The sequence below is a fragment of the Falco punctatus genome (genome assembly GCF_963210335.1).
Source record: "Falco punctatus genome assembly, contig: scaffold_295, whole genome shotgun sequence".
NCBI lineage: Eukaryota > Metazoa > Chordata > Aves > Falconiformes > Falconidae > Falco > Falco punctatus.
In genome coordinates this window covers 1-18,902 of record NW_027660162.1, presented here as the reverse complement: position 1 = coordinate 18,902, position 18,902 = coordinate 1, and the positions used below count along the sequence as shown (strand labels likewise).

The window sequence follows — 18,902 nt, the reverse complement described above, 5'->3', positions numbered from 1 at the left end:
CCTGGGGCAACTTCACTTTTCCTTCAGGACCTTCCAGTTCTGCTCCAGGAACGTTGACTCCACCTTTCACCCTTGGTCCTTTCACGCCGAAGTCGACGTCTGGCACCGAGATGGAGGGAGCGGCGACGGAGGGTCCTTTCAGGTCCACCCCCATCCCCAAGTCCCCCGCGCCCACCTGCCCACCAGGAAGTTGGAATTTCGGTTTCTTCAGGCTCAAGTCCGGAGCTTCAACGTCCACGCTGAGACTCGGGCCCTTGACATCACCCTTGGCGCTCGGCACAGAAATTTCCAGATCGGGCACTTTCAGCTCCCCCTCCACTTTGGGGACCACCGCGGACGCGTCCCCCCGGAACCGGTGGGATTTGAGATCAAACTCGACGTCGGGGAAAGAGATTTTCCCAAACATGGGCTTCTTCCCCTTGGGGGACTTCACGGTGGCGTCACCTTTGATGGTGACATCCGGACCCGCCCCGCTCGCGTCCAACTCGGGCGATTTCCAGTTGGCGTCCAGCTCGGCGCCCGCCACGCTCACGTCGAACCCACCCTTCCTCCCTTTCATTTTCGGGCCACCCATGTGGATTTTGGGCATCTTGAACTTGCTCTTCTTCCCCTTCCCCCCGACGCTGCCGTCGGGCGACTCCACGGTCACCTCTGCCTCGGGGAACTCGATTTCTGCCTTCGGGCTCTTCATCCCGAACCCAAATTTGGACTTTTTAAACTTGGGAAATTTGACGTTGGCCTCCGGACCTTCAATGGACACGTCGGGACATTCGACGTCAACTTCAGGGCTTTTGATTCCCAGGTCCGGGCCTTTGATGTCCACCTCGGGACCCTTCAGGTGACCTTCTACCTTCGGGGTGGAGAGGTCAAAGCCACCCTTCGTTTTGTGGCCTTTCAAATTCAAGTCTATCTCCGGCATCGAGATGTGTGGAACAGTCACGTGCATATCAGGCACCTTCAACTTTGGACCTTTCACTTTGCCCTCCAGCCCTTCGACGCTCACCTCCGGGCCGCTGATGTCCACCTTGGGGCCTGCAAGACCAACCTCTGCCTTCGGCAGGTCCACGTCCACCTCTGGACCTTCTCCCTTGAAGCCAAACTTGGGCAGCTTCATTTTAGGCATCTTGACTTTCCCCTCCAGACCGTTAACGTCGACCTCTGGCCCCTCGATATCGACTTTGGGGCCTTTGATATCAACTTCAGGACCCTTCAGCCCCCCCTCAAGCTTGGGAGCCTGAAGGTCAACGTCACCTTTCAGCTTCAGCCCCTTCAGGTTGAGGTCGATGTCAGGCATGGAGATCTGGGGGGCCTTGATGTGCATCTCGGGCATCTTGAACTTGGGGCCCTTCAGCTTCCCTTCGGGGCCTTCCAGCTCCACGTCAGGCAGGTCCACATCAACTTTGGGGCCCTTGATGTCCACCTCGGGGCCCTTCAGGTCACCTTCCAGCTTGGGAAGGGACACGTCCACATCGCCCTTCACCTTGGGGCCCTTCAGGTTGAAGTCAACGTCGGGCATGGAGAACTTGGGGGCCTTGATGTGCATCTCGGGCATCTTGAACTTGGGGCCTTTGAGTTTCCCTTCTGGCCCTTCGATGGTCACATCTGGAGCCTCGATGTCTATTTTGGGGGCTTTCAGGTCACCTTCAAGCCTGGGCCCGGAAACATCGACATCTCCTTTTAGCTGGGGCCCCTTGATGCTGAAGTCAACGTCAGGGATGGAGACCTTGGGGGCCTTGAGGTGCATCTCGGGCATCGTGAATTTGGGACCTTTGACTTTTCCCTCCACGTTCATGTCAGGAACCTCCACCTCAACGCTGGGGCCCGAGATGGCAACGTCACCCCTTGGGAGGGTGACATCCACATCCACTCCCTCTCCCTTGAAGCCCGGCATGGAGAACTTGGGCATCTTGAATTTAGGCAGCTTGAATTTCCCCTCGGCGCCGTCGAGGTCCACATCGGGGGCACCGATCTCCACTTTAGGAGCACCAATGTCCACCGTGGGACCTTTCAGTTCACACTCAGCTCCCGGCAGTGACATGTCAACGTCCCCCTTCACCTTGGGGCCCTTCAGGTTGAAGTCAACGTCGGGCATGGAGATCTTGGGGGCCTTGATGTGCATCTCGGGCATCTTGAACTTGGGGCCCTTCAGCTTCCCTTCGGGCCCTTCCAGCTCCACGTCAGGCAGGTCAACATCCACTTTGGGACCTTTAATATCAATTTCAGGCCCCTTGATGTCACCTTCCAGCTTGGGGACAGACACGTCTACATCGCCCTTCACCTTGGGGCCCTTCAGGTTCAAGTCGATGTCGGGCATGGAGATCTTGGGGGCCTTGATGTGCATCTCAGGCATCTTGAACTTGGGACCCTTCAGCTTCCCCTCTGGACCTTCAACATCCAACTCAGGACCTTCAACTTCCACCTTCGGACCTTCAACATCCAGCTTGGCCGTCGGCAGGTTCACGTCCACCTCCGGCCCTTCCGCCTTGAAGCCCGGCATCCCGAACTTGGGCATCTTGAACTTGGGCATCTTGAACTTCCCCTCGGGGCCGTGAACGTCCACGTCGGGTGCCTCAATGTCAACCTTGGGGCCCTTGATGTCCACCTCGGGGCCCTTCAGGTCACCCTCCAGCTTGGGAAGGGACACGTCCACATCGCCCTTAATCTTGGGGCCCTTCAGGTTGAAGTCAACGTCAGGCATGGAGAACTTGGGGGCCTTGATGTGCATCTCGGGCATCTTGAACTTGGGGCCCTTCAGCTTCCCTTCGGGGCCTTCCAGCTCCACGTCAGGCAGGTCAACATCCACTTTGGGGCCTTTAATACCAATCTCAGGGCCCTTGAGGTCACCCTCCAGCTTGGGGACAGACACGTCCACATCGCCCTTCACCTTGGGGCCCTTCAGGTTCAAGTCGATGTCGGGCATGGAGATCTTGGGGGCCTTGATGTGCATCTCGGGCATCTTGAACTTGGGACCCTTCAGCTTACCCTCTGGACCTTCAACATCCAACTCAGGACCTTCAACATCCAGCTTGGCCGTTGGCAGGTTCACATTCACCTCCGGCCCTTCCGCCTTGAAGCCCGGCATCCCGAACTTGGGCATCTTGAACTTGGGCATCTTGAACTTCCCCTCGGGGCCGTGAACGTCCACGTCGGGTGCCTCAATGTCAACCTTGGGGCCCTTGATGTCAATCTCAGGACCCTTCAGGTCACCCTCCAGCTTGGGAAGGGACACGTCCACATCGCCCTTCACCTTGGGGCCCTTCAGGTTGAAGTCAACGTCGGGCATGGAGAACTTGGGGGCCTTGATGTGCATCTCAGGCATCTTGAACTTGGGACCCTTCAGCTTCCCTTCGGGCCCTTCCAGCTCCACGTCAGGCAGGTCCACATCAACCTTGGGGCCCTTGATGTCAATTTCAGGGCCCTTCAGGTCACCCTCCAGCTTGGGAAGGGACACGTCCACATCACCCTTCACCTTGGGGCCCTTCAGGTTCAAGTCGATGTCGGGCATGGAGATCTTGGGGGCCTTGATGTGCATCTCGGGCATCTTGAACTTGGGACCCTTCAGCTTCCCTTCAGGGCACTCGAGGTCCAGCTCAGGACCTTCAATTTCCACCTTCGGACCTTCAACATCCAGCTTGGCCGTCGGCAGGTTCACGTCCACCTCCGGCCCTTCCGCCTTGAAGCCCGGCATCCCGAACTTGGGCATCTTGAACTTGGGCATCTTGAACTTCCCCTCGGGGCCGTGAACGTCCACGTCGGGTGCCTCAATGTCAACATTGGGGCCCTTGATGTCAATCTCAGGACCCTTGAGGTCACCCTCCAGCTTGGGAAGGGACACGTCCACATCGCCCTTCACCTTGGGGCCCTTCAGGTTCAGGTCGATGTCAGGCATGGAGATCTTGGGGGCCTTGATGTGCATCTCGGGCATCTTGAACTTGGGGCCCTTCAGCTTCCCTTCGGGGCCTTCCAGCTCCACGTCAGGCAGGTCAACATCAACTTTGGGGCCCTTGATGTCAAATTCAGGGCCCTTCAGGTCACCCTCAATTTTTGGAGCAGCAACGTCAACGTCCCCCTTCACCTTGGGGCCCTTCATGTTGAGGTCAAATTCGGGCATGGAGATCTTGGGGGCTTTGAAGTGCATCTCGGGCATCTTGAACTTGGGGCCCTTCAGCTTCCCTTCGGGACCCTCGATTTGGACATCTGGGGCACTGGCATCCAACTCAAGACCTTTAACGTCCACTTTTGGTCCTTTCAGGTCACATTCCACACATGGCACGGACACGTCCGCGTCCCCCTTCACTTTCGGGCCTTTCAGGTTCAGATCAAAGTCCGGCATCGAGATTTTAGGAGCCTTAAACTGCATCTCGGGCATCTTGAACTTGGGGCCTTTCAGTTTCCCTTCAGGTCCTTCAATCTCCACCTCAGGAACATCTATGTCAACTTTGGGACCTTTAATATCGATTTCAGGACCCTTCAGGTCACCCTCCAGCTTGGGGATGGACACGTCCACATCTCCCTTCACCTTGGGGCCCTTCAGGTTCAAGTCGATGTCGGGCATGGAGATCTTGGGTGTCTTGATGTGCATCTCGGGCATCTTGAACTTGGGGCCCTTCAGCTTCCCTTCGGGACCCTCAATATTGAGCTCAGGACCTTCAACCTCCACCTTTGGACCTTCAACATCCAGCTTGGCCGTTGGAAGGTTCACGTCCACCTCCGGCCCTTCCGCCTTGAAGCCCGGCATCCCGAACTTGGGCATCTTGAACTTGGGCATCTTGAACTTCCCCTCGGGGCCGTGAAAGTCCACGTCGGGTGCCTCAATGTCAACCTTGGGGCCCTTGATGTCCACCTCGGGGCCCTTCAGGTCACCTTCCAGCTTGGGAAGGGACACGTCCACATCGCCCTTCACCTTGGGGCCCTTCAGGTTCAGGTCGAAGTCGGGCATGGAGATCTTGGGGGCCTTGATGTGCATCTCGGGCATCTTGAACTTGGGGCCTTTCAGTTTTCCTTCGGGCCCTTCAACATCCAGCTGAGGAGCATCAATGTCAACTTGCGGTCCTTTGATGTTGACGTTCGGCACGCTCACGTCCCCTTCCAGTTTTGGCGCTGAGAGATCTAGATCGACGCCTCCTTTCAACTTGGGACCTTTCAGGTTCAAATCCAAGTCTGGCATGGACAGGTTGGGGGCCTTGATGTTCATTTCAGGCATTTTGAATTTGGGGCCTTTCAGTTTTCCTTTGGGACCTTCAACCTCAAGGTCAGGAACGTCAACATCCACTTTTGGTCCTTTCACGTGCAGATCTGGGCCCTTCAGATCCACCTCGGGGAGAGCCACGTCCACGTCCCCCTTCACCTTGGGGCCCTTCAGGTTGAAGTCAACGTCGGGCATGGAGATCTTGGGGGCCTTGATGTGCATCTCGGGCATCTTGAACTTGGGGCCCTTCAGCTTCCCTTCGGGGCCTTCCAGCTCCACGTCAGGCAGGTCAACATCCACTTTGGGACCTTTGATGTCCACGTCAGGGCCCTTCAGGTCACCCTCCAGCTTGGGAAGTGACACGTCCACATCGCCCTTCACCTTGGGGCCCTTCAGGTTGAAGTCAACGTCGGGCATGGAGAACTTGGGGGCCTTGATGTGCATCTCGGGCATCTTGAACTTGGGGCCCTTCAGCTTCCCTTCGGGCCCTTCCAGCTCCACGTCAGGCAGGTCAACATCCACTTTGTGACCTTTAATATCGATTTCAGGGCCCTTGATGTCACCTTCCAGCTTGGGGACAGACACGTCCACGTCCCCCTTCACCTTGGGGCCCTTCAGGTTGAGGTCGATGTCGGGCATGGAGATCTTGGGGGCCTTGATGTGCATCTCGGGCATCTTGAACTTGGGACCCTTCAGCTTCCCTTCAGGACCCTCAACGTCCAGCTCCGGACCCTCAATATCCACCTTCGGACCCTCAATGTCCAGGTTGGCCGTCGGCAGGTTCACGTCCACCTCCGGTCCCTCACCCTTAAACCCAGAGACCCCAAATTTGGGCATCTTGAACTTGGGCATTTTGAGTTTACCCTCCGGCCCGTGAAGGTCCACGTCAGGCACCTCCACATTGACTTTGGGGCCCTTGATGTCCACCTCGGGGCCCTTCAGGTCACCCTCCAACTTGGGGCTGGAAACATCAAACTCCCCTTTCATCTTGTGACCTTTCAGGTTCAGCTCCACGTCCGGCATCGAGACTTTGGGGGATGAAATGCTCAGAAAAGGCATCTTAAACTTCGAACCTTTCGCTTTAACCTGCCCGTCCACATCTGGACCTTGAACTTCCACCTTCGGACCAGCAATTTCAACATCGGGTTTTTTAAGTTTCACGTCCACCTCGGGGCTTTGCACTTTGGGGCCAGAAAAGCCGAATTTTGGAAGTTTGAACCTGGATTTTTTAGCTTTTCCTTCCAGGTCGAGCTTTGGCCCCTCGACCTCCAGTTCTGGCCCTTTGACCTCCAGCTTAGGAGTCTTCAGGTCTCCCTCAAGTTTGGGAAGAGAAGGATCAAAGTCACCTTTCACTTTGGGGCCTTTCAAATGGAGGTCGATGTCGGGCATGGAGATCTTGGGGACGTTGAACTGCATCTCGGGCTTCTTCAGTTTCGGGGCCTTCAGCTTCCCTTCTGGTCCTTCAAGGTCAAGGTCAGGAACGGAGACGTCAACCTTGGGACCTGAAAGAGCAACATCAGCCTCAGGGACGCTGATGTCAACATCTGGGCCTTCTGCTTTCAACCCAGACAACCCGAACTTGGGCATCTTGAACTTGGGCATTTTGATTTTACCTTCGGGGCCGTGAACGTCCACGTCGGGAGTCTCGATATCAACCTTGGGGCCCTTGATGTCCACCTCGGGGCCCTTCAGGTCACCCTCCAGCTTGGGAAGGGACACGTCCACATCACCCTTCACCTTGGGGCCCTTCAGGTTGAAGTCAACGTCGGGCATGGAGAACTTGGGGGCCTTGATGTGCATCTCGGGCATCTTGAACTTGGGACCCTTCAGCTTCCCCTCTGGACCTTCCAGCTCCACGTCAGGCACGTCAACATCAACCTTGGGGCCCTTGATGTCCACCTCGGGGCCCCTGAGGTCACCTTCCAAGTTGGGAATGGACACATCCACATCACCCTTGAGCTTGGGTCCCTTCAGGTTGAAGTCAACGTCGGGCATGGAGAACTTGGGGGCCTTGATGTGCATCTCGGGCATCTTGAACTTGGGGCCCTTCAGCTTCCCTTCGGGGCCTTCCAGCTCCACGTCAGGCAGGTCAACATCCACTTTGGGACCTTTAATATCAATTTCAGGGCCCTTCAGGTCACCTTCTAACTTGGGGACAGACACGTCCACATCGCCCTTCACCTTGGGGCCCTTCAGGTTCAAGTCGATGTCGGGCATGGAGATCTTGGGGGCCTTGATGTGCATCTCGGGCATCTTGAACTTGGGGCCCTTCAGCTTCCCTTCGGGACCCTCAATATCGAGCTCAGGACCTTCGACATTCACCTTTGGACCTTCAACATCCAGCTTGGCCGTCGGCAGGTTCACGTCCACCTCCGGCCCTTCCGCCTTGAAGCCCGGCATCCCGAACTTGGGCATCTTGAACTTGGGCATCTTGAACTTCCCCTCGGGGCCGTGAACGTCCACGTCGGGCGCCTCAATGTCAACCTTGGGGCCCTTGATGTCCACCTCGGGGCCCTTGAGGTCACCCTCCAGCTTGGGAAGGGACACGTCCACGTCCCCCTTCACCTTGGGGCCCTTCAGGTTGAAGTCAACGTCAGGCATGGAGAACTTGGGGGCCTTGATGTGCATCTCGGGCATCTTGAACTTGGGACCCTTCAGCTTCCCTTCGGGGCCTTCCAGCTCCACGTCAGGCAGGTCAACATCCAATTTGGGACCTTTAATATCAATCTCAGGGCCCTTCAGGTCACCCTCCAGCTTGGGGACAGACACGTCCACATCGCCCTTTACCTTGGGGCCCTTCAGGTTCAAGTCGATGTCGGGCATGGAGATCTTGGGAGTCTTGATGTGCATCTCGGGCATCTTGAACTTGGGGCCCTTCAGCTTCCCTTCTGGACCCTCAATGTCCACGCTGGGCAGCTCGATGTCCACCTTTGGCATGGAAACATCGATATCGGCTTTGGGGAGGGTCACATCCACCTCTGGGCCTTCTCCTCTCAGCCCCGGCATCCCAAACTTGGGCATCTTGAACTTGGGCATCTTGAACTTCCCCTCGGGGCCGTGAACGTCCACGTCAGGCGCCTCAATGTCAACCTTGGGGCCCTTGATGTCAATCTCAGGACCCTTCAGGTCACCCTCCAGCTTGGGGACAGACACGTCCACATCGCCCTTCACCTTGGGGCCCTTCAGGTTGAAGTCAACGTCGGGCATGGCGATCTTGGGGGCCTTGATGTGCATCTCGGGCATCTTGAACTTGGGGCCCTTCAGCTTCCCCTCTGGACCTTCCAGCTCCACGTCAGGCAGGTCAACATCCACTTTGGGGCCCTTGATGTCCACCTCGGGGCCCTTCAGGTCACCCTCCAGCTTGGGAAGGGACACGTCCACATCGCCCTTCACCTTGGGGCCCTTCAGGTTCAGGTCGAAGTCGGGCATGGAGATCTTGGGGGCCTTGATGTGCATCTCGGGCATCTTGAACTTGGGGCCCTTCAGCTTCCCTTCGGGCCCTTCCAGCTCCACGTCAGGCAGGTCAACATCCACTTTGGGACCTTTAATATCAATTTCAGGACCCTTCAGGTCACCCTCCAGCTTGGGAAGGGACACGTCCACATCGCCCTTCACCTTGGGGCCCTTCAGGTTCAAGTCGATGTCGGGCATGGAGATCTTGGGGGCCTTGATGTGCATCTCGGGCATCTTGAACTTGGGGCCCTTCAGCTTCCCTTCGGGACCCTCAATATCGAGCTCAGGACCTTCGACATTCACCTTTGGACCTTCAACATCCAGCTTGGCCGTCGGCAGGTTCACGTCCACCTCCGGCCCTTCCGCCTTGAAGCCCGGCATCCCGAACTTGGGCATCTTGAACTTGGGCATCTTGAACTTCCCCTCGGGGCCGTGAACGTCCACGTCAGGTGCCTCAATGTCAACCTTGGGGCCCTTGATGTCAATCTCAGGACCCTTGAGGTCACCCTCCAGCTTGGGGACAGACACGTCCACATCGCCCTTCACCTTGGGGCCCTTCAGGTTGAGGTCGATGTCGGGCATGGAGATCTTGGGGGCCTTGATGTGCATCTCGGGCATCTTGAACTTGGGACCCTTCAGCTTCCCATCGGGGCCTTCCAGCTCCACGTCAGGCAGGTCCACATCGACTTTGGGACCTTTGATGTCCACGTCAGGACCTTTCAATTCTCCCTCAATTTTTGGAGCGGCAACGTCCACCTCACCCTTCACTTTGGGGCCTTTCAGGTTGAGGTCAAAGTCGGGCATGGAGATCTTGGGGGCTTTGATGTGCATCTCGGGCATCTTGAACTTGGGACCCTTCAGCTTCCCTTCGGGACACTGTAGGTCAACATCAGGAGCCTCTATATCCACTTTGGGACCTTTTAGGGTGGCTTCAGGGCCCTTCAGGTCACCTTCTATCTTGGGGACAGAAACATCCACGTCCCCCTTCACCTTGGGGCCCTTGAGGTTGAGGTCAAAGTCGGGCATGGAGATCTTGGGGGCCTTAAAATGCATCTCGGGCATCTTGAACTTGGGGCCTTTCAACTTCCCCTCTGGGACCTCAATGTCCACATCAGGAGCTTCTATATCCAGCGTAGGACCTTTCATATCCACATCTGGGCCTTTGATGTCACCTTCTAGTTTTGGGGCAGAAACATCAACGTCCCCCTTCACCTTGGGGCCCTTCAGGTTCAGGTCGATGTCGGGCATGGAGATCTTGGGGGTCTTGAAGTGCATCTCGGGCATCTTGAACTTGGGGCCTTTAATCTTTGCTTCTGGACACTCCAGGTCAACATCGGGGACGTTGACATCTAGTTTGGGACCTTTGATGTCCACCTCAGGGCCTTTCAACTCGCCCTCAATTTTTGGAGTGGCAACGTCAACGTCCCCCTTCACCTTGGGGCCCTTCAGGTTGAGGTCAAATTCGGGCATGGAGATCTTGGGGGCTTTGAAGTGCATCTCGGGCATCTTGAACTTGGGGCCCTTCAGCTTCCCTTCGGGGCCCTCAACGTCAAGGTCAGGAACTTCTACGTCCACTTTGGGCCCTTTGAGTTCCAGATCCGGCCCCTTCACACCACCCTCTATTTTGGGCAGGGAGACATCCACTTCTCCCTTAATTTTGGGACCTTTCAAGTTGAGGTCTACATCAGGCATGGACACTTTAGGCGCCTTGATGTGCATCTCCGGCATCTTGAACTTGGGGCCTTTCCATTTTCCCTCAGGACCTTCCACATCAAGTTCAGGCACGTCAACATCCAACTTCGGACCCTTAATATTGACCTCGGGTCCTTTCAAGTCACCTTCTACCTTTGGAACAGACACATCAGCACCTCCCTTCACCTTGGGGCCCTTCAGGTTCAGGTCGATGTCGGGCATGGAGATCTTGGGGGTCTTGATGTGCATCTCGGGCATCTTGAACTTGGGGCCCTTCAGCTTCCCTTCGGGGCACTCGATGTCCACGCTGGGCAGCTCGATGTCCGCCTTTGGCACGGAAACATCGATATCGGCTTTGGGGATGGTCACGTCCACCTCTGGGCCTTCTCCTCTCAGCCCCGGCATCCCAAACTTGGGCATCTTGAACTTGGGCATTTTGAACTTCCCCTCGGGGCCGTGAACGTCCACGTCAGGTGCCTCAATGTCAACCTTGGGGCCCTTGATGTCCACCTCGGGGCCCTTGAGGTCACCCTCCAGCTTGGGAAGGGACACGTCCACATCGCCCTTCACCTTGGGGCCCTTCAGGTTGAAGTCAACGTCGGGCATGGAGAACTTGGGGGCCTTGATGTGCATCTCGGGCATCTTGAACTTGGGGCCCTTCAGCTTCCCTTCGGGCCCTTCCAGCTCCACGTCAGGCAGGTCAACATCCACTTTGGGGCCTTTAATATCAATTTCAGGACCCTTCAGGTCACCCTCCAGCTTGGGGACAGACACGTCCACATCGCCCTTCACCTTGGGGCCCTTCAGGTTCAAGTCGATGTCGGGCATGGAGATCTTGGGGGCCTTGATGTGCATCTCGGGCATCTTGAACTTGGGGCCCTTCAGCTTCCCTTCGGGGCACTCGAGGTCCAGCTCAGGACCTTCAACATCCACCTTCGGACCTTCAACATCCAGCTTGGCCGTCGGCAGGTTCACGTCCACCTCCGGCCCTTCCGCCTTGAAGCCCGGCATCCCAAACTTGGGCATCTTGAACTTGGGCATCTTGAACTTCCCCTCGGGGCCGTGAACGTCCACGTCGGGTGCCTCAATGTCAACCTTGGGGCCCTTCAAGTCACCCTCCAGCTTGGGGACAGACATGTCCACATCGCCCTTCACCTTGGGGCCCTTCAGGTTGAGGTCAACGTCGGGCATGGAGATCTTGGGGGCCTTGATGTGCATCTCGGGCATCTTGAACTTGGGGCCCTTCAGCTTCCCTTCAGGGCCTTCCAGCTCCACGTCAGGCAGGTCCACATCGACTTTGGGACCTTTGATGTCAAATTCAGGGCCTTTCAACTCTCCCTCAATTTTTGGAGCAGCAACGTCCACCTCACCCTTCACTTTGGGTCCCTTTAGGTTCAGGTCGATGTCGGGCATGGAGATCTTGGGGGTCTTGATGTGCATCTCGGGCATCTTGAACTTGGGACCCTTCAGCTTCCCCTCTGGACCTTCAACATCCAACCCAGGACCTTCAATTTCCACCTTCGGACCTTCAACATCCAGCTTGGCCGTCGGCAGGTTCACGTCCACCTCCGGCCCTTCCGCCTTGAAGCCCGGCATCCCGAACTTGGGCATCTTGAACTTGGGCATCTTGAACTTCCCCTCGGGGCCGTGAACGTCCACGTCGGGTGCCTCAATGTCAACCTTGGGGCCCTTGATGTCAATCTCAGGACCCTTCAGGTCACCCTCCAGCTTGGGAAGTGACACGTCCACATCGCCCTTCACCTTGGGGCCCTTCAGGTTGAAGTCAACGTCGGGCATGGAGAACTTGGGGGCCTTGATGTGCATCTCGGGCATCTTGAACTTGGGGCCCTTCAGCTTCCCTTCGGGGCCTTCCAGCTCCACGTCAGGCAGGTCAACATCCACTTTGGGGCCTTTAATATCAATTTCAGGACCCTTCAGGTCACCTTCTAACTTGGGGACAGACACGTCCACATCGCCCTTCACCTTGGGGCCCTTCAGGTTCAAGTCGATGTCGGGCATGGAGATCTTGGGGGCCTTGATGTGCATCTCGGGCATCTTGAACTTGGGGCCCTTCAGCTTCCCTTCGGGACCTTCCAAATCAATACCGGGTGCCTCAACATCTACTTTTGGCCCCTTGATGTCTATTTCTGGGCCTTTCAGGTCACCTTCTATCTTAGGAGCCACGACGCCCATCTCTCCTTTCACTTTGGGTCCCTTTAGGTTCAGATCGACGTCCGGCACAGAAATTTTCGGTGTTTTGATGTTCAACTTCGGCATCCGGAACTTGGGGCCCTTCCATTTTCCTTCTGATCCTCCAACATCCACCTCCGGCCCTTCGATATCTGCCTCCAGCCCCGCAAGTTCCCCCTCCCCCTTCGGCAGGTTGACCTCCAGGTCGGTTCCTTCCAGTTTGGGGCCGGACACGGTAAAATGAGGAGTTTTCACTTTGGGCGTCTTCAGTTTGGCTTCCGGCCACTCCAGGTTGACATCTGGGACCTCGACGTCTATTTTCGGTCCCTTGATGTTCACACCAGGTTCCTTCAAGTCCCCTTCGACCTTGGGAAGGGAAATGTCCATCTCTCCTTTCGTTTTATGTCCCTTCAAGTTCAAGTCCACATCCGGCATCGATATTTTAGGTGCTTTGATATTAAGTTTTGGCATCTTGAATTTGGGGCCTTTGATTTTCCCTTCTGGACATTCCAAGTCCACCTCAGGCATCTCAACATCCACTTTGGGACCTTCCACGTCTATCTGGGGGCCCTTCAGCTCTCCAGAAACCTTCAGACCAGAAACATCGGCATCTCCTTTCAGTTTGGGGGCCTTCAAACCCAGGTCTACGTCTGGCATGGACAGTTTGGGCGTCTGAACGTTCAGCTCCGGCATTTTGATTTTGAGACCTTTGCCTTTGCCCTCCGGCCCTTTGATGTCCACGCTCGGCACGTCGATCTCTACCTTGGGAGCAGAAATGTCCACCTCAGCCTTTGGAAGGGTCACGTCCATGTCGGGACCCTCCCCCTTGAGGCCGGGAACCCCGAACTTGGGCATTTTCAGCTTGGGCATCTTCAGTTTGCCCTCTGGACCATGGATGTCCACGTCTGGTGCGTTGATGTCAACTTTGGGGCCCTTGATGTCAAGTTCAGGACCCTTCAGCTCGGCTCCCACCGCAGGAATGGAAACATCCAGGTCCCCCTTCACTTTGGGGCCCTTCAGGTTCAGGTCAACGTCGGGCATGGAGATCTTGGGGGCCTTGATGTGCACCTCGGGCATCTTCACCGTGGGGCCCTGCAGTTTTCCTTCGGGCCCTTTGATGTCCACGCTCGGCACGTCGATCTCTACCTTGGGAGCAGAAATGTCCACCTCAGCCTTTGGAAGGGTCACGTCCATGTCGGGACCCTCCCCCTTGAGGCCAGGAACCCCAAACTTGGGCATTTTCAGCTTGGGCATCTTCAGTTTGCCCTCTGGACCATGGATGTCCACGTCTGGTGCTTCGATGTCAACGTTGGGGCCCTTGATGTCAAGGCCTGGGGCTTTGAGCTCCCCTTCCAGCTTTGGGGTGGGAACATCCAGGTCCCCCTTCACCTTGGGGCCCTTCAGGTTCAAGTCGATGTCGGGCATGGAGATCTTGGGGGCCTTGATGTGCATCTCGGGCATCTTGAACTTGGGACCCTTCAGCTTACCCTCTGGACCTTCAACATCGAGCTCAGGACCTTCAATTTCCACCTTTGGACCTTCAACATCCAGCTTGGCCGTCGGCAGGTTCACGTCCACCTCCGGCCCTTCCGCCTTGAAGCCCGGCATCCCGAACTTGGGCATCTTGAACTTGGGCATCTTGAACTTCCCCTCGGGGCCGTGAACGTCCACGTCAGGTGCCTCAATGTCAACCTTGGGGCCCTTGATGTCAATCTCAGGACCCTTGAGGTCACCCTCCAGCTTGGGAAGGGACACGTCCACATCGCCCTTCACCTTGGGGCCCTTCAGGTTGAAGTCAACGTCGGGCATGGAGATCTTGGGGGCCTTGATGTGCATCTCGGGCATCTTGAACTTGGGGCCCTTCAGCTTCCCTTCGGGCCCTTCCAGCTCCACGTCAGGCAGGTCAACATCCACTTTGGGGCCTTTAATATCAATCTCAGGGCCCTTCAGGTCACCCTCCAGCTTGGGGACAGACACGTCCACGTCCCCCTTCACCTTGGGGCCCTTCAGGTTGAAGTCAACGTCGGGCATGGAGATCTTGGGGGCCTTGATGTGCATCTCGGGCATGGTGACTCTGGGGCCTTTGATGTGTACGTCCGGCGCGTCCATTCCCAGTTTGGGGCCTTGAAGGTCCAGCTGAGGCCCCTTCAAGTCACCCCCCAGTTTTGGAGTCGAAAGGTCCCCCTCTCCCTTGAGCTGAGGACCCTTCAGATGAACGTCCATGTCGGGGGTGGATATCGAGGGACCCTTCAGCCGACCTTCTGGACCTTCAAAAGCGGCATCAGGAGCCTTCACGCCCACCTGGAGACCCTTGGAGCCAAGGCCTTGGACACCCCCGTCCACCGTGGGGCCGGTGACCCCCACCTCCCCCTTCACCTGGGGGCCCCTCAGGCTGATGTCCGCCAGCGAGATCTGGGGCCTTTCGACCATCTTGAACTTGGGGCCTTGCCAGTCTCCTTGGATGGCCACCTCGGGGCCACCGGGGCCACCGTCCCCCTTGGGGAGCGCCCCCTCCGCAGCAGCACCTCCCCCGTCGCGGGCGGTGAATTTGGGGACGTTCATCCGCGGTATCTGGACTTTGCCGCCGGGAACGGCCACGCCAGGTGCCACCAGCTCCACGTGGGCTCCTTTGCCACCCACCAAGCCGTGGGGCTCCGGTGCGGGGGAGGGGACCTTCGCGGTGCCCTTCAAGCCCACATCCGCCTGGGGCATCGCGGGTTCGGTGGGTGGAGCCGAGATTTCAGGTCCTGCCAGCTGGGCGGCCGGGGCGGCCGCATGTGGCGCGGGAACAGCAGGACCCGCCGTCGGGACCCCGAATTTGGGCATTTTCAAGACGGGAATTTTGATTTTCCCCACGTCGACGGTCGGGCTGTCCATCACCGGCGCAGACGCGTCGGCTCCGGCGCCTTTGGTACCGCCGTGCAGAGCGGGGGCAGCGGTGACGTGCGGCGGCGACGACGACGACGACCCCCCCAGCCACTCGCCGGGGCCGCCTGCGCCACAGCCGTGTCCCTTGGCGTCCCACCGGGCGTCCTGGCTGCCCCACCCCCCCTCCAGGTTGCCCATCTGCCCGTTGGCTTCAATCCTGGGCGAGCTGCCGGCGGCGCTGAGCGTCGCCGCGCCAGGAACGACCCGCCCCGGCCTCTCCACCGCGATGGATCCTCCAGTTGGTCCAGCCTGGCCGCGGGGGGGGGAGGTGTCACCGGTGGGTGCCAGGGGGGCCGCCCCCCCGGTGGCCGCGTGCCGCCCGGTGCCCTCGGCGCCTCCGCCGGGCTCCGTCGCGGGGATCTGGGGGTCCCCCCGGGTCGGGATGCGGATGGTAAAATCGGGGCCGACGACGTCGACGTCCTTCGCCCCGCCGTGCCTGCCGACGTCCACAGTGTACGCCGTCACCTTCCTGGTGACCGTGATGGTCCTGCTATGCAGCCCCTCCCCCCCCTCCGCCGCCGCCTCCTCCGGCTTCAGCCGCGGTTTGATCTTCGTGGTGTAAATCCGCCGGTACTCCTCGTCGTCGCCGCTCTGCCGGCCGGGAGCCTGCGTCAGCGCCCCGGCGCTTCCTCCCCTGCTCCTCTTCCCCTTCCTCGGCCTTTCCTCGTGCCTGCCTTCTCCCCTTCCTCATTCCATCCTTCCTCGTCCCCTCCTTCCTCCCCTTCCTCGTCCCCTCCTTCCTCCCCTTCCTCGTCCCCTCTTCCTCCCCTCTTCCTCCCCTTCCTCGTCCCCTCCTTCCTCCCCTTCCTCGTCCCCTCTTCCTCCCCTCTTCCTCCCCTTCCTCGTCCCCTCTTCCTCCCCTTCCTCGTCCCCTCTTCCTCCCCTTCCTCGTCCCCTCTTCCTCCCCTTCCTCGTCCCCTCTTCCTCCCCTTCCTCGTCCCCTCCTTCCTCCCCTTCCTCGTCCCTCCTTCCTCCCCTTCCTCGTCCCCTCTTCCTCCCCTCTTCCTCCCCTTCCTCGTCCCCTCCTTCCTCCCCTTCCTCGTCCCCTCTTCCTCCCCTCTTCCTCCCCTTCCTCGTCCCCTCTTCCTCCCCTTCCTCGTCCCCTCCTTCCTCCCCTTCCTCGTCCCCTCCTTCCTCCCCTTCCTCGTCCCCTCCTTCCTCCCCTTCCTCGTCCCCTCCTTCCTCCCCTTCCTCGTCCCCTCCTTCCTCCCCTTCCTCGTCCCCTCCTTCCTCCCCTTCCTCGTCCCCTCCTTCCTCCCCTTCTCGTCCCCTCTTCCTCCCCTTCCTCGTCCCCTCCTTCCTCCCCTTCCTCGTCCCCTCTTCCTCCCCTTCCTCGTCCCCTCCTTCCTCCCTTCCTCGTCCCTCCTTCCTCCCCTTCCTCCCCTTCCTCGTCCCCTCCTTCCTCCCCTTCCTCGTCCCCTCTTCCTCCCCTTCCTCGTCCCCTCTTCCTCCCCTTCCTCGTCCCCTCCTTCCTCCCCTTCCTCGTCCCCTCCTTCCTCCCCTTCCTCGTCCCTCCTTCCTCCCCTTCCTCGTCCCTCCTTCCTCCCTTCCTCGTCCCCTCCTTCCTCCCCTTCCTTGTCCCCTCCTTCCTCCCCTTCCTTGTCCCCTCTTCCTCCCCTCTTCCTCCCCTTCCTCGTCCCCTCCTCATTCCATCCTTCCTCCCCTTCTGCGTCCGCTTCCCCATCCCTTCCTCATCCCCTTCCCCATCCCCCTCCTCGTCCCCCTCCCTCATCCCTTCCCCGTCCGCTTCCTCGCCCCTTCCCCGTCCCTTCCTCGTCCCCCTCCCTGTCACCCTCTCTCGTCCCTTCCTCATCCGCTTCCCCGTCCCTTCCCCGTCCCCCTCCCCATCCCTTCCCCGTCCGCTTCCTCGCCCCCTCCTTGCCCCTTCCGCGTCCGCTTCCTCGCCCCCTTCCCCGTCCCTTCCTCGCCCCTTCCCCGTCCCTTCCTCGCCCCTTCCCCGCCCCTTCCCCGTCCCTTCCTCGCCCCCCTCCCCGTCCTTCCTCGCCCCCCTCCCCGTCCCTTCCTCGCCCCCCTCCCCGTCCGCTTCCTCGCCCCCTCCCCGTCCGCTTCCTCGCCCCCCTCCCCGTCCGCTTCCTCGCCCCCCTCCCCGTCCGCTTCCTCGCCCCCCTCCCCGTCCCTTCCTCGCCCCTTCCTCGTCCCCTTCCTCCCTCCTCACTCCCCCTCCCTCCCCCCCCTCGCCCCCTCCCCACTCACCAGGACGACCTCAGGGCTGCCGGCGGCGAAGACGTCGTGTCCCCAGCCCTGCCCGGCCAGGGGGGACCTGTCCCCCTTCCGCTGCAGCCGCAGCCCCACGGTGTGGTGCCCCATGCTGTTCAGCAGCTGCGCCACCTCCCCCGACTGCAGGTTGTCGAAATACACCGTGGCGCTCACGATCTGATCCCCTGGGGGGAGGGGGGATGGGACAGCAGAGGGGGGAGAGGTGAGATATCTCAGGGGGAGAGGCAAGGAGGAGACCCCCCACCACCACCACCACCAGCAAGATGGGGGGCAACGATGCTTCCACCGGGGGGTTATTGCCCAAAAAGAAGAAGAAGGAGGAGGAGGAAGCAACCGAGGTGGCACCAGGATGGTGAAACCAGACACGAAGACCCCCCCCCCCCCATTCCCCACCCCACCCCCCCCCGAGGTCCCACCCCCCCCCGAGGTCCCACCTTCCTTCACGACGCCCATCTTGGCGGCCGGCGAGTTCTGCTGCACGCGCTTGACGAAGACGCCGTCGTCCGTCTGGTCGATGGTGATGCCGTGGGAGCCGCTGCCCTGCCAGTTGGGGAGCAGGATCTCCCGCGTCTCCTCCTCCTTCTCCATCTGGGGCGGGAGGAGGGGCAGAGGGTGAGGGGGGGGTGGGGAGCGTGGGAGAGGCTGAGGAAGAGGAGTTGAACCGGTCCCGTCCCACTGACCTTGCTGTGATGCCGGTCCTGGGTGGCGCCGCCCCGGTGATGCCGCTGCCTTCACTTGTGGCCCTGCAGCCGCCGCTGGTTTCCCCCTCCCAACCTGGTGGGGACAACGGGGGGTGGGGGGGTGTCCCCGTGAGCTCTGCCCTTCCTCCCGCACCGGGACGGGAAGGGAGCCAAAGCCACCCATGCTACAGCTCCACCCGGGGCCACCCCGCTCCACGGCGAGAACCCGGGCGAGAACCCAACGTCACCACGGCCCAGGGTGGCCAACGGCCACCACGTCCCATCAGGCCACCCAAAGGTTATCGCCGATACGCCTCGGACCGACGCGGCCAAAGAGGCGCCCGCCCTCCACGTGGCGACCGAAGGAGTTCGAAGGTTGGGTGGTGGGGAGGAACCAAAGCGACGGACCCTTCGCAACGGCACCATCACCAAGTCAACCAAGTGTCACCACCCGACCTTCCGATTCCACCCAAAGGTTATTGCCGATACGCCTTAGACCAACGCTGCCCTCGGAGAAGCTCTTTTTACCCAAC

At 59.3% G+C, this 18,902-nt stretch overlaps 2 protein-coding genes across 2 annotated transcripts; both read right to left on the bottom strand.

Moving 5' to 3' along the window:
- Positions 1 to 4: 4 nt before the first annotated feature.
- AHNAK (AHNAK nucleoprotein) lies at positions 5 to 15,693 on the bottom strand (the record flags this gene model as incomplete). The annotated part of the gene is made up of 3 exons (XM_080411801.1): positions 6,802 to 15,693; positions 3,611 to 6,690; positions 5 to 3,025 (listed from the first exon to the last, which is right to left on the bottom strand). Coding segments are annotated over exons 1-3 (14,889 nt in total), but the record flags the coding sequence as incomplete, so codon positions are not given.
- Positions 15,694 to 15,742: 49 nt separating this feature from the next.
- LOC308057747 (neuroblast differentiation-associated protein AHNAK-like) lies at positions 15,743 to 18,896 on the bottom strand (the record flags this gene model as incomplete). The annotated part of the gene is made up of 4 exons (XM_080411800.1): positions 18,370 to 18,896; positions 18,124 to 18,277; positions 17,666 to 17,853; positions 15,743 to 16,042 (listed from the first exon to the last, which is right to left on the bottom strand). Coding segments are annotated over exons 2-4 (642 nt in total), but the record flags the coding sequence as incomplete, so codon positions are not given.
- Between the last annotated feature and the right edge of the window lie 6 nt (positions 18,897 to 18,902).